This window comes from Canis lupus, chromosome 23 (genome assembly GCF_048164855.1).
Source record: "Canis lupus baileyi chromosome 23, mCanLup2.hap1, whole genome shotgun sequence".
Taxonomy (NCBI): Eukaryota; Metazoa; Chordata; class Mammalia; order Carnivora; family Canidae; genus Canis; species Canis lupus.
The window spans coordinates 16428242-16441546 of NC_132860.1; the positions used below are offsets into that span (position 1 = coordinate 16428242).

General features: G+C 50.5%; 1 protein-coding gene across 3 annotated transcripts in view; it reads left to right on the forward strand.

Moving 5' to 3' along the window:
* Nucleotides 1-13305, forward strand: part of GALNT18 (polypeptide N-acetylgalactosaminyltransferase 18) — a 337820-nt gene that overhangs the window by 319497 nt on the left and 5018 nt on the right. For all 3 annotated transcript variants that reach the window (XM_072794063.1, XM_072794065.1, XM_072794064.1), the window contains one exon: nucleotides 2710-2874. In XM_072794063.1, coding sequence (XP_072650164.1) covers nucleotides 2710-2874 — 165 coding nt within the window. The remainder of the gene's footprint in view (nucleotides 1-2709; nucleotides 2875-13305) is intronic.

The following is a 13305-nucleotide window of genomic DNA, read 5'->3' on the forward strand; positions in this document are numbered from 1 at the left end:
TGTTGAATAGGCTCCTCTATCCCTCACGTTCTGGTCACATTTCCACATTGAAGCTAGGAATTCCACATTTGGCCAAGGCTCAGAACTTTGATCACTATGATTCTTCACCTCTGTTATGGGAAGAATCGGTCATCTGGGTATTTTAATGCCTATTTCCGTGGATTACTAAACCTGATAATTTATAAGATTATCTGGGTGTCTCCTATTTGGCTCTCCAGATCCTCTCATTATACTTCTTCTACCTGAGGAGGCTGACTTCATGGAATGGTTCAGTGGGCTCCCATGTTCTCTGGCTTCAGGCTGGATTCTACCAATGGGCTGACCCAGCAAAAGAACGGAGTGGAGAGGGGAGAGTAAGGTCGGGGTGTTTATTCACCACCACTCACCATTATCCCCAAACCCTCCCACCCTGAAGCCTTCTTGCAAGTCAACCCCCGTGTACGTAGCTTTTCTCTTCCAGAGCCTCATAAGTGCTCTCTTCTCTCATCCCTTCGGGTCTGGGAGTGGTAACAGCTTCATGTTATTATCTTCAAAGAACTACACAATCCCTGTGGCTCCCTTACATCCTACCCACACCATTGAGAATTGTGCCTTCATTACCACCTCTTTGGATTCCACTAAGTTGAATGTGCCATCTGTTTCCTGTGTAACCCCTAGGAGAGGACCCTTGGAAGCTTGCACCTGGTTTCCCCCAGACTTTGCCCTATGTGCCTCTTCCCTGGGCGGATAATGTCTTGTATCCTTTTTTTGTTTCCTGTCGGGACCTTGACTGATACTCTGGCCTGAGAATCTTCTTATGCCTGAAGGGTGACCCTGCCTGCCTCTCCACGCCCTCCCTGGACTTCCAAGGGTCAGGAGGAGCATGCCCCCCAACGACCACCCCTTACTTCCTTCCCTGCACGTCCCTTCTCACCCCACAACCCCTTTTATGCCCTGCACTCATCTTTAAAATTCCTTGTCAACCACCCTCTTCTACTAAAACAAGAAATGCTTCATTTTATCATTTGTAATTAATCAAAAATATTTACCCATGAGCATTTTTTAATATATGAAGATAATAAGAGGGCCCACCCTAACTCTAACCCCAAACAAAAACCTATAATATCTTTTTTTTTTAAAGATTTTATTTATTCATGAGAGACACAGAGAGAGAGAGAGGCAGAGACACAGGCAGAGGGAGAAGCAGGCTCCACACAGGGAGCCTGATGCAGGACTCGATCCCAGGACTCCAGGATCACGCCCTGGGCCGAAGGTGGCGCTAAACCACTGAGCCACCCAGGGATCCCCAGATATTTGTCCATGGGGCCTAATCATAAGCGAAGGTGTTACTTTCTCTAGTGATATGAAGAGAAAAGCTCACAGAGCCCTATGACTTGTCACTCGGAGCCCTTTTTGGGAACCACGGCTTGAAGTTGAGAGAAGTCACTGAAAACTTTGAAGGGCAAAGGTCATGTGACCTTCCTCCAGACCAGGGCCAGTAAACTACAGCCCATGTCCAGCCCTTACTCTTGGTAAATGAAGCATTATCAGAACAGCCATCCAACATATTGCCTTTGGCTGTGCTCATGCTATGATGGGAGAGTTGAGTTTTCAGATTGTATGGCCCTCTGCGCGGGAAAGAGTTAACACAGCAGCCCTGACTGGTGTCCTTTGAAAAGCCTGCTTACCATGTTGGCCCTTGACAGGCACTGGGAACTTGGATTTCAGACGGGTTTCCCCCATTCCCAGATGCGCAAGAGTGGCTCACTGTGCCACTGTACAAACAGTGTGGTTTATGCTAAACGCCTGCTTTGCCTCTGGGAGTCTGGAATGTTGGTATGTACCAGGCAGAGGTTGCCTACATGACCAGCCCCGATAAAAACCCAGCTGAATCTCTAAAGAGCTTTCCCTGGGGGATAACCTCTCACGTGTGTTGTCTCAGCTCCTTGCTGGGGGAATTAGGCGCACCCTGTATGACCCCTAGGAGAGGACCCTTGGAATCTTGCACCTGGTTTCCCCCAGACTTTGCCCTATGTGCCTCTTCCCTGGGCTGATAGGTCTTGTATCCTTTTTGCTGAAATCATAACTGTGAGCACAAATATGGGCTGAGTCTTGTGAGTCCTAACGAATCATCAAACCTAGGAGTGGCCTTAGGGACCTCCCAACACCCTGCAAAGCCAAAAATATTTGCCACCTGGCCCTTTGAGAAAACATTTGCCAATCCTTGCTCTCCACAGTCTGGATGGAAATTACATGTTACATGTCTCCTATCACACAAGACTCTGAACTCCCTAAGGCATGGCACAGGTCTTTTGTTCTCTATCTACTGGCCAAGTGCAGTATCTTGCACAAAATATTTATGGAGGGAAGAAGTCAGCAAACCTGCAAATAATGGATTCAAACCATGTTTTTTAAAGTATAGGTGGTGAAATCAACTGAAGAGTTTATGACCAAGGCTTTTCAGTGAAAGAATAAGATAGAAAATAGCAGATTGCTTTGCATATGGTGAGACTACATTTCGGCTCTTGAAAATTTTGTCTCCATTACACATGTATACCAGATACTATCCTGGATCATGATGTAAAAGGATTTATTGTCCATTGTGGTACATAATATTTTGAAGACCACTGGATTGTGGTCCCTTTGCCAGTTGCCCAGGGAGAGGCCCCCCTGACCCTCCCCATCTCTCTGGTCATGACATCTGACCGCATTCTTTCCCCTTCCCCCCAGAACGTGTACTACACGAGCAGTCAGCAGATCCACGTGGGCATCTTGAGCCCCACAGTCGATGACGATGACAACCGGTGCCTGGTGGACGTCAACAGTCGGCCACGGCTCATCGAGTGCAGCTATGCCAAAGCCAAGAGGATGAAGCTCCACTGGCAGTTCTCTCAGGTAACAACCCCTGAGGCCTCGGGAAGAGCAACAGGAGCAAAGTGCAGGGAGAAGGTCCACAGGGGCCAGGAAACATGCAGGAGGAGCGGGGGAGGAAGGGTACACGGTGACAATAGGGCGGCTGTGTCCCTGGGCCAACTCTCAGGATTGACTGGGCACCAACTCGGTGCCAGGGGTTTCACATACATTATTAGCTCACTAGCTCCTGATATTGTCTCTAAAAGGGAAGTTATTATTGTTGTTGCTGTTTTATTATTATTTAATTTGTAGATATAAGGAAACGGGCTCAGAGAGGGAAGTCAACTGCCCAAAGTCACATAGTAAGGAGCAGGGCTGGGATTTAGACTCAGGCCACTCTAACTTTAAACCCTCACATTTCTTCTCCACCTGTCCTTTCCCCTGAGATGAAGCCCAGTAGTCCCAGGTATAGACAGTGCTGGGGCATCTCTGGCCTGTGCCCTGCTCCGCCTTCCTCCCAGAATAGGCTCACTCTAGGGAATGAGGTTTCTTCAAAGGGCAGTGTGCACACGGGTGACCAGGAAGCATTCCTGTGTTAAATCTCCATCAGTTCTGGGGGCACATATTGGACTTCTTGCTCTCTCCATTGTCCCAGTTATAAAATGAAGCCCAAAGATCAACATGCCCAGCCAGAGATGGCCCAGTGACCCTGCTTTGAAGAGAACTTGTGCCTTGGCCCAGAGGCCTCCCAGGCCCCAGGGCACCCACTAAGCTAGGGCTGGTTTCCTCCATTGGTAGGGACCCCCGTCACCCAGGTGGTGCAGAGGAAGTGGTCAGAACAGGAAGGAGGGAACCCACGACATTCTAAGGTATCAGGGGACTAGCTGCGGTGGATGCTTCCAGGGAAGTCAGAAAGGGAATGTCCGTATTCATGGAACTGAGTGGCAGGACCCTGACTCAGGCCTCCCAGCAAGCTGCTCCCGCCCTGGGGAGGAGGTGACAGGCACTGGAAGGGGCTGTGTCGTTACTCTCCCCTTGGTGGGTGGCAGGGAAGAAGAGGCCCCGGTGACTTCATATTCTACGGGCATGGGGAACCTGTGACCTGTGACCTGGGGGATATGCAACCAGAGGACTGGGTTGGGTCCTAGATGAGTGGTGAAGGTCAATACCAAGTTCAAAACAAGGTCATAGATTTAGGGGCTGGTTGGAGAGCAAGTGCAAGGGCCCAGACAAGGGCTGTGTGACCCCAGGAGAGCAGATGCTAGGGAGCAGCACAGGGAGCCAAATGGGAGCACTTCGGAGGGCAGGTAGGAGATGTGTGTGGCAGCTCGGAGTCCTGGCTGGGCCTGTGAAATGCGTGGGGTTCAAGGAGAGGGAGTGGTGCACCAGGACTGGCAACTCTGACCTGCTCCTTCCTGTTCATGTGACCTCTACCACGTGTGGTGAACCCTAAAGATCCATCCCTGTCGGAATAACAGCCGACCTTCATACGGTGCTCACCAAGTGCCAGACTTTCTAAGCACGGGGCACATATCAGCTTAGTTAATCCTCACAACAGCTGCTTGCAGGTACCGTTACCTCGACGTTCTCAGTGAGAAAACGGAGACACAGGGTTATTAAATAACAAGCCCAGCGTGGTCATGTTGGTGACTACCCACACATTATTTCTAATTCTTCTTTTTTAAAAAAGATTTTATTTATTTATTCATGAGAGACACAGAGAGAGGCAGAGACACAGGCAGAGGGAGAAGCAGGCTCCCTGCGGGGAGCCCAATGCAGGACTCGATCCCAGGGCCCCGGGATCACACCCTGAGCCAAAGACAGACACTCAACCACTGGGCCACCCAGGTGCCCCACAAATTGTTTTTTGTTTCCAACTGAAGTATGCTGGTGGAGGTCACCTGGAAGAAGATCAGGGTCAGGGCTGAGGTTTGAGAATACGGGGCACGTCTTCCTCCTGCCTCCCTCTCTTTCACTGAAGCATCTGTTCTAACCCCACACTCTGCCTTTGTGACTCCCCCTGTCAGCTCTCTGGCCCCGAATGACACAGGATGGAGCTACATTTCCCCTCTGCCCTCCTTTAAATTGAGAGGCAGAGAGAGGGGTGAAGGCATGTGGTCAAGGAGGAAGGCTGGATGTGTATGTGGTGGTGAAGTGGCTGCTGTGTCCCAGCTTGGCAGGCTGGAGGCCACAGAGAGAAAGGGCCACATGGGCCCTGGGGAGGTGAGCGGGCCTGACTTTGCCAGGGTGAAACGGAGATCATATTGTCTGGAGGGTCTGTACAGAGGCTCACAGCAGGCTGCTCTCTGCTGCTTTCAGCTGGGCCTGCTGGGCCCCCGGATCACCTTCCTCCTGGAGAGTGGGAAGGAAACCGTATAGGAAGGTAGGGGTGGGGGGCCAGAGCAGGGCTGATGGCTTTTCAGAAGACACAGTGCTTATTTGGGACCTTGAAGAATGTGTAGGAGCTTGCTCCATATGAAAATAGTGAAGGACGTTCCAGGGAGAGGGAACAGCATATGCAAAAGCTGTGAAGCATCAGGCCCCAGCTACTTTCGGGGAGCTGTGAGTGGGCAGGTGTGGCAGGTCCTGGAAGGCACGGGGGCGGGGGTGTAGCTGCACATGAGCCTGGAAGAGTAGCTGGGCCAGGTCGTGGACACCACTGGCCTGGAGTTGGGCCTGTGGGAGTCAAAGTGTACACAGAGGACTGGCCTGTTGAGATCTGGATTTTTGAATGGCCCCGTGGCAGAGATCTCGGAGCAGAATGGGAAGGGGAGATTGTAGGAAAAGGAGACGGGCAGGAAGAAGAGTTCACAGGAGGCTGAAATGAAGTTTGAACATTCCCCCCTCCCTCTCCTCCATGAGGGACCCCCTGGGTCCTTATGGCCCTGCCCGGCCACCAAGATCTCCTCTTGGAGCAAAGATCTGAGGCTGGCCTGAGGAGGCCAACTTCTGGTGGTGTGGGTCAGGCAGCCTGACAGCTGTGGCTGGGAGTCCTCTAATGGACAAGCATGCTGCTCCAACTGGCCGGCAGAAAGAGAAGATTCGGGCAGTCCTGGAATAGCCCCAGGAGGTCGCGGCCCAGCCAGGCACCTGATGCTCTGGGGACTTTGTGTGACTGAGATGCGAGTGCTCGTGAAGTGAAGTGAGCTCCCTAGCCCCCCTTGGAAGCCTTGCTCCTGCAAGGTGCTCCGGAATCACCAGGGAAACCGCTCTGTAGAGCCTCGGCCTCACTGCATCCAGCCTGGTGAAGTGCAGTGTTAATAAACCAAGCAACTCCATGTCAAAGGTGACAAGACAGGATTAAGGCCACCTGGCCAAGATCTCACGGCCTGAGAGATGGAGCTGGAGTTCAGACAGGCCAGTTGAATCCGAACCCAGGCTGTGCCCCCCCCCCCCACACACACATATACAGGCACATCTGCCTTTTTTCCAGCCCTCCCAGACAGACCCCAAGGTGTCAGGCTGAGGTGACATCTCCATCTCCAGAGAGCCTTGACACACCTGGCTGGCCTTCCTCTCATCTGCCCATCCCTGACTGGGGCAGAGAAAGGAAAATACCCCTCAAATACGCACCCTCGAGGCCAAGACACCCCCAAACCCAGCTCTTTCCCCATCTCAGTGCATGATCTTGAATAGGCATCCTCACATGGCTCCTACTTGAAAGGACACAGCGACCGACAAAGCAGGCCGTGTTGGAATGTGGAACCCTGGAGCCGGGGCAGTTTTCAGCCACTTACACATATATCTCATTAAACTCCCAGGGTGCTCTGGTAGTCACATCTTTGATCCTTCTACCAAGAAGAACTGTTCGGAAATAATAGTTTTAAATCCCTAATTTGCAAACCTGGAGCAGCCACTCTCACTTGATATTTAAAGATTAATGTATGTGAAATTTTTGTTTAATGCATAATGATTGACATTTAGCAAGCAACCTGGAATCTGTCCACAAGCCCTCATTCGTTAGGGCCTACTGTTGACAAGGCCGAGGAGGCTGGAAACCTCTTCTATGATTAAATCACGTGCTTGGGCTAATTCTTTTGCAACAGGTTTTAAGCTTTGCAAATTACATAGGGATCCTACCAACTAGAATGATCTGGTGCAGAAGTTGGACCGAAAGAAGCTTTTACTGGTGCATCTCAAATCTCTTTTCTGGTTTCACATTCTGCATTATTTACTCTCCTGAGGGCTGCATTTAAACTCCACAGACACTCAGGCTGAATTAATTTCAAAATAATCTAGTATGATTCTCCCAGGTTCTCCTACAAAGAAGATAGGCATTTGCATATCTTAGTGCTCCATCTCATACCCTGATTTTCTGTTTAACAAATAAAATGCCTTTCTTCTATCCCCGGCAAGCTCTTCTGAATTTCTGATGCTCCAGGATGAATCAGGACAGCGTTAGATACTGACACTGAGCAACCACATTTGATGAAAACATCTCTTGGCAACACTGATGTGCAGGGCTCTGATGAGCAATTTTCTGATGATGAACATTCTTTCCTTCAGTCATTCATCAAACATTTATTGAGCACGGGGGTTGGGCAGGAGGGATGCAGATATGAAAAAGACACAGCTTCTGCCCTGGAGGAGCTCATGAGTAGATAAACATGCAACAAATGGAGGATGGGACCAGAAATGAGAGAGGTCTGGTGTTCGGGGACCCCAGAGTGACGGGCTCAGGGATGGTTTCACAGTCAAGGCTCGTTTGATCTGGATCTTGAAAGTTGTAGGACAGTTCCCAGGTGTAAAAAGGGAGAACATCCTGGGCAAAGGGAAGAAAAACCAGAGCATGTTTGAGGAGCAGAAATCCAGTGTTGGTGTGGATGGAACTTGGAATTTCCAAAGGAGCATGAGAGAGATCAGACATAAGAGTCAGTCTGGGTGCAGGTAATGGTGATCGTTGAAACCCATGCCGACAAATTGGACTTCACCTTAAAAGCAAAGGGAGGAACCGGGGGAAGGTTTAAGCCGTGGTTGGCCATGATGGGGTCTGAACCCCTCTGGCAGCAGAGTGTAGGGTGGACTGGGACAAAAGAGACACGGAAGCAAGTTAGGGGGCTGTTCCATCATTCCCATGAGGGATGGGGCAGACGTGGTTGCTATGGGGGCATGGGCCAGTCAGCTGTTGGGGGGACTTTGAGAGACATTGCTGCAGTCTGTTGGAAGTAGTGATGGATGAAATGCAGGAAGTAGTGATGGATGAAATGCAGGTTGTCGTGAGGGGGGATTATTAATCCAGGACCACTGTAGGCTCTGGGTTTGAAGAACAGTCAGTAGGCAGCCAGAGTTGTCCTTCTCAAGCAACACACCTGTGTCTAGACAGCAGCACACAGTGAACATTTCCCACATCAACACATGATGAAATTTCACGAACACCAGAAGTCCTGGTTATTGCCTTCTGCAATTTCTCTAGCTCGTGATTCCTCCTGGGATAAAGAATTTCCTAAACTAATACCTATACATTATAGGTACTTTCAATCTTTGGAGAGTACGCCACATACTGAGATTTGGGGGATTCTGGGATTTGGCGTTGACGTGTTAGTGAAAGAGGCATCTAGTCAATGAGCGCTGCAGCAATGGAAGGAGAGGGAATAGCAGGTATCCGGTCACTACAGAGGACTTTGTGGCAGGACCCTTGCCAGGCAACACAATGGACTGGCCCTCCATGGTAATGAGATGCCGCCCCTCCCCCACTACCATTACCTTGGATGGTTAAGCAAATGCTAGAGCCCTCTCTTCCAGATGTTCCTGAAGGGACTCTTGCCATAGGAAGGCTGTTATGGTGTGTGTCTTCTAAGGTCCAACCTCCTTAAATTCTACCCATCTATTTGAATACATGGCTGAAGGAATGCGGGCTGCTGGACCAGAAAGACCCGGAGCGTCTCAGCTCTGCCTTCTAGTAGCTGAAGGGCTGCCCTACACACAGGAGAGCAGTCTTGTCCTGTTGGCTCTGAGGGAGGACTGGCAAATCCAGGACAATCGATAGAGCAGCTCTCTCGTGGTCAGAGTGGTCCAAACATGAGGTTGGCAGCTCAGAGAGAGGTGGGCTCAGGGGATCACGTAGCAAGTCATCTAAGGCTGTATAGCCCTACGTGGATTTAGACTGGTTGGCTTTAAGGACTTGCCACCCCTGAGATTCCATCTGCCTAGGCTGAAGGTAGATAGTAAGCCCTGAGGAGCACTTCCCCACCTAGAAGCTCCTCTGGACTTGCCTCAGGATAAGGCACTGCAAGTTCGAAAATGAGCCGAACTCCTTGTATGAGGAGCAGCTTTATCCTACTCTGTGCAGCTGGGTTTTTTTTCCATTATTTCCATGTCCCTCTCTTCCATCAACCAGTACACCAGAAGGCAGGACTGTGTCACACTTCCAGTGTTTCCAGCACCTAATGGAGAGCTGAGACAGAGGAGTCCTCCAAAGTGCTGTTGATCGAATGAAGGATTTCTTTTTTAGGAAAATTCACAAAGAGTAACCAAAGGCCTCCTGTGCACCAAGCCCAAGCTGAACAAAATTTTGCCCTGATGACCCTGTGTGCATGCATGTGTGCACGCTGAGAAAGGGTATTTCCACATAATGGTCAAAGGACGCTGCTTAGCTGCAGAAATCTCTAGTTCCTACAAAGAGCACGTTGAGGTGGTGGTGCAACACGCTGACAGGTGTTAAGTGGGGCACTCAAAATCATAGGATAAATGTGTACATCTTCCTATAACTTCAGATTGGAAGGAGGGAGGTGGAAATGTATGCATACCGTGTGGAGTGGAGTACAAATTTGTATGAACATTTTTTTTAAAACAGGAGGCTTTGATGAAATGTCAGGATATTCAGATTGTATTTCATGTTGCTCCCAGACCTTGGGGCATGCCGTCATTCCCCCTTGGCTGTTGGGTTCTTTGGTGGAAATGCCAGCAAGGCCCATGGGGGATTCCAAGTGCACATAGATCAGGGTTCCCATGGTAGGCTGTGCCCACACCTAAGCTCCTGTGCTTGCCTCATTTTCTGAGAAAGATTTACACATTTTCCAAATGAGGAACCTCAAGGATAACCACAGAGATGTCTATTGATGCCAGGAGAGAAGAAACTTTCTAGAGTATGAGGAGCCTTCCCGGAAGAGAGCTGAATGTAGAGCCAACTCTGCCTGTCTGGTATAATTGGCTCTGATTTGTGGGGTCTAATTTGATAATTTGATGCAAGATGAGTAACCTACTCAAAAAAGAACCTATTTGCAGAGCACATTCCCCAAGGAGCACGGCTAATTCTGCCAAAGAATTTCCTCACACGCAAGGAGGAGGAGTCTTTGACTTTCTCCTACTCCGATCCCCAGTCGCTATTGGGAAGTCCGACTTCAAGAACATTTTGTATCAAAAAGAAAATCTATAATTAGGTATTTCATTATAGCTCTGGAATAAAACACCTTTTTATTTCCGTGTCATATGAAGGGGCAAATGTGGAATTGTCCAGTTTTGATGGACTGACAAAGCCTTGCGTGGCTCTGGAAGTGTGTGATTTTTCAGTTTACGCCAGTCGGCCTGCCCCCTTCCTCCTACTCATCCCACAGAGATCAGGAGCCAGGAGCAGATGTAGATGGCTCAGATCCCCACTACTCAGACCTGAGGAAGATGCTAAAATCTATTATCAAACATTAATATGGTGCTTACTATGTGCGGGGTGGTATAGTAACTGCTTTAGAAATATTTCTTAACTCCTCCACAACAATGCTAGTAGGTACCTTAACTATCCCCATTTTACAGATGAGGAAACTGAGGCACAGAGAGATTAAGTACTTTGTCCAGGGCCAAATCTAGGAATTCTGACTCTGGGATCAATGCTTTAAACCACCAGACCATGGTGCCTTTTTCTTGCCTCTAGAAAACCAGTGGGTGGCTACAATGGAGTTTGGGCTGGAGTCTCCCTCCAGGCCAGTCACTGGTGTGTGTGAACTGGCTGCACTCCTGCCTCCTCAGCGAGCTCCCTCTAGCCACCCTGCTATCTTCCTAACCCCCTTCACCCTTTTTGTTTTCGCACGTGACATTACCATTACCCCATCTTCGGTCCAATGGTCCTTCTCAGCAAATCCCAGCCAGACTCCCACCCAGGCACTGGTGAGTCTCCTTTAGGAAAGACAAGTGCCAAAGAACTTATTAAATAAACCTACTGTTGAATATTCATAATGCAGAAGGACCACTTTCCTCTACGAAAAGACTTAATCTCACAGTTTCTTTAACTAGTGCTAACATCCCACCCATGCTTTGAAGTCTTTGATTACTAATCATTAACTACTTAACCTGGAAACTCCCAAGCCCACTGTGCTTAAAGCCGGAGACCCACTGGGCCACTTGCCTGTGGAAAATTAATTAGAAAGGAGAGTGCAACAGGAGCTCTGAAATAAGCAGCAAAGGCTCCAGAATAGTCAGTCCACACAGCCTCCTCTGAACACCTACGTGGTAAATGTGAGCGCAGCCTGAGCTCAGCTCCAGATGCTCGTCCTCAGGTCAGGAGAGCAAGCGACAAGCCAGGCCTGATCCTTCCCTGAAAGAGGGTGACAGCTGGTGTGGGGTTCTCGTACCAGCACCGCAGGTGGCAGCAGCACCTGGGAACTTTAAAAGGCCCATTTCCGGGCCTCACTGCAGACCAGAAGAGATCTGTGCTAAGTAAGCCCTCCAGGGACGCAGTCTCATCTGTTCACCCAGCCTCCACCCCAGGGGGAACTGGGCTGCTTAGGGAACCTCTAGCTGCCACAGGCCCGTAGGTAGGGAAACTGAGGCAGAGAGGGGGTGCATGTCTGCAAGATGTGGGGTCAGCTCCCCAGTGCCTCAGCCTAAGGGGCTCATGCACACGGTCAGTGCTCCATGGCAAGACGCAAATCTAAGTGCCCCGCAGCTCAGGTCAGCAAATGAGAAGACTGAGGCCCAAGGTGGCTCCGCCACTTACCCAGGGTCAGGCAGGAAGGCCGGGAGCAGGGCCCCGAGTTCTTTGCTTCCACCCGCAGGCCTCTCGTGCCCTTCCTAGTGACTATGCCAGTGAGGCCCAGGAGAAGGAGCTAGGCTGGGGGCTGGGAGCCCACCTCGAGGAATTATTATCAGCCTCCTTCACTCTATACATTGAGCTTTTGATTTTTTTTTAATGCTGTTTCCATATTTAATTCGGTTTCCATTCCAATTAAGCTCGCTGTGTGCTGTAGCATCTCTCCTGCCAGGTTTAATTGCCCTCATTTAAATTCTTTAATTAAAAGTATTGTATGTTTCCAGATCCTGTAGTTGTATGTGTTACACAAATAATTTAGATGGCTGGACTGGTAAAGCAAGGGACTGTGCCCTCCCTTGCTTGGGCAGGGTCAGCTGGAGGGCAGCGTCGGCTGGGGTCTCTACAGCAAGCTCCGGCCCCTCAGAGCCTGGGGCCTGGCCCACGGGCCTCCCTGCCTCCTCCCTTCCCCACCGTGCTCCACACCCCACACTCCACACCACAGCCAGAGGGGCCCGGTAAATGTCAGTCCGACCCTGCAGTGGCCGGCCCTGTCACCAGATTAAAAGTCAAAATCCCTCCGGTGGCTGTGACTCCCCACACAACCTGCCCCTCCCTCGAGGACCTCTTGGACCTCATCTCCTACTCCCACCCCGCCCCCGAGCTGCACCCCAGCCCCGTGCTGTTCGCTGAACTCACCAAGCCTGTGCTGGTGCGGGATCCTCGCTCTGGGGACACAGGGACTGTCCCCAGATAGCACCTAGGCCACCCCCCCTCCTCCATCGCACCTTCACTCAGCTCTCCCCTTCCCGGCGAGGATCACCCTGACCGCCTGTCACTGCCGCAGCCTGCCGCCTGCTTACCACCACTCCCCAGCTCTCTTACTGAGTCGTCTGAGGCCATTGAGGCCACTAGAATACAGACCGTAGACTGAGAGGCTTAAACAACAAACATTTATTCTTCACAGTTCTGAAGCCTGGGACGTCCAGGATGAAGGTGGCAGTGGACAGTGTCTGCTGAGAACCCTCTTCCTGGCCTGCACGTGTGCACCTTTTCAGCGCGTCCTCACATGGCAGAGGGAGGGCTCATCTCTCTTGTGTCTCTTCTTAGAAGGGCACTCATCTAATTGGTGAGGGCCCCACCCTCATGACCGAATTACCCTCCAGAGGTCCCACCTCCGAATATCATCACACTGGGCATTAGGGCTGCAACATATGAATTTTAAGGACTCCCATTCAGTCCGTAGCACTGTTCTACATTTTTGTGCATGGCTTTATGACTTTCTAACACACCAGAGAATTGACCGTTTGCTCGCCTTCCTGGAGTATCGTCTCCATAAGGACAAAGATCTTCTCCTGTTTAGTCACTGGTGTATCTCCATGCCCTAGAACTGTTTGGGCACACAGTAGGCTCTCATGAAATATCTGTTGGATGGATGAAGAGATGGACGACTCATGTATCTGCAGAAAGCCCGCAAAGGAACTAGCCCGGACTGCCTCCACTCCAGGCACTGAGGC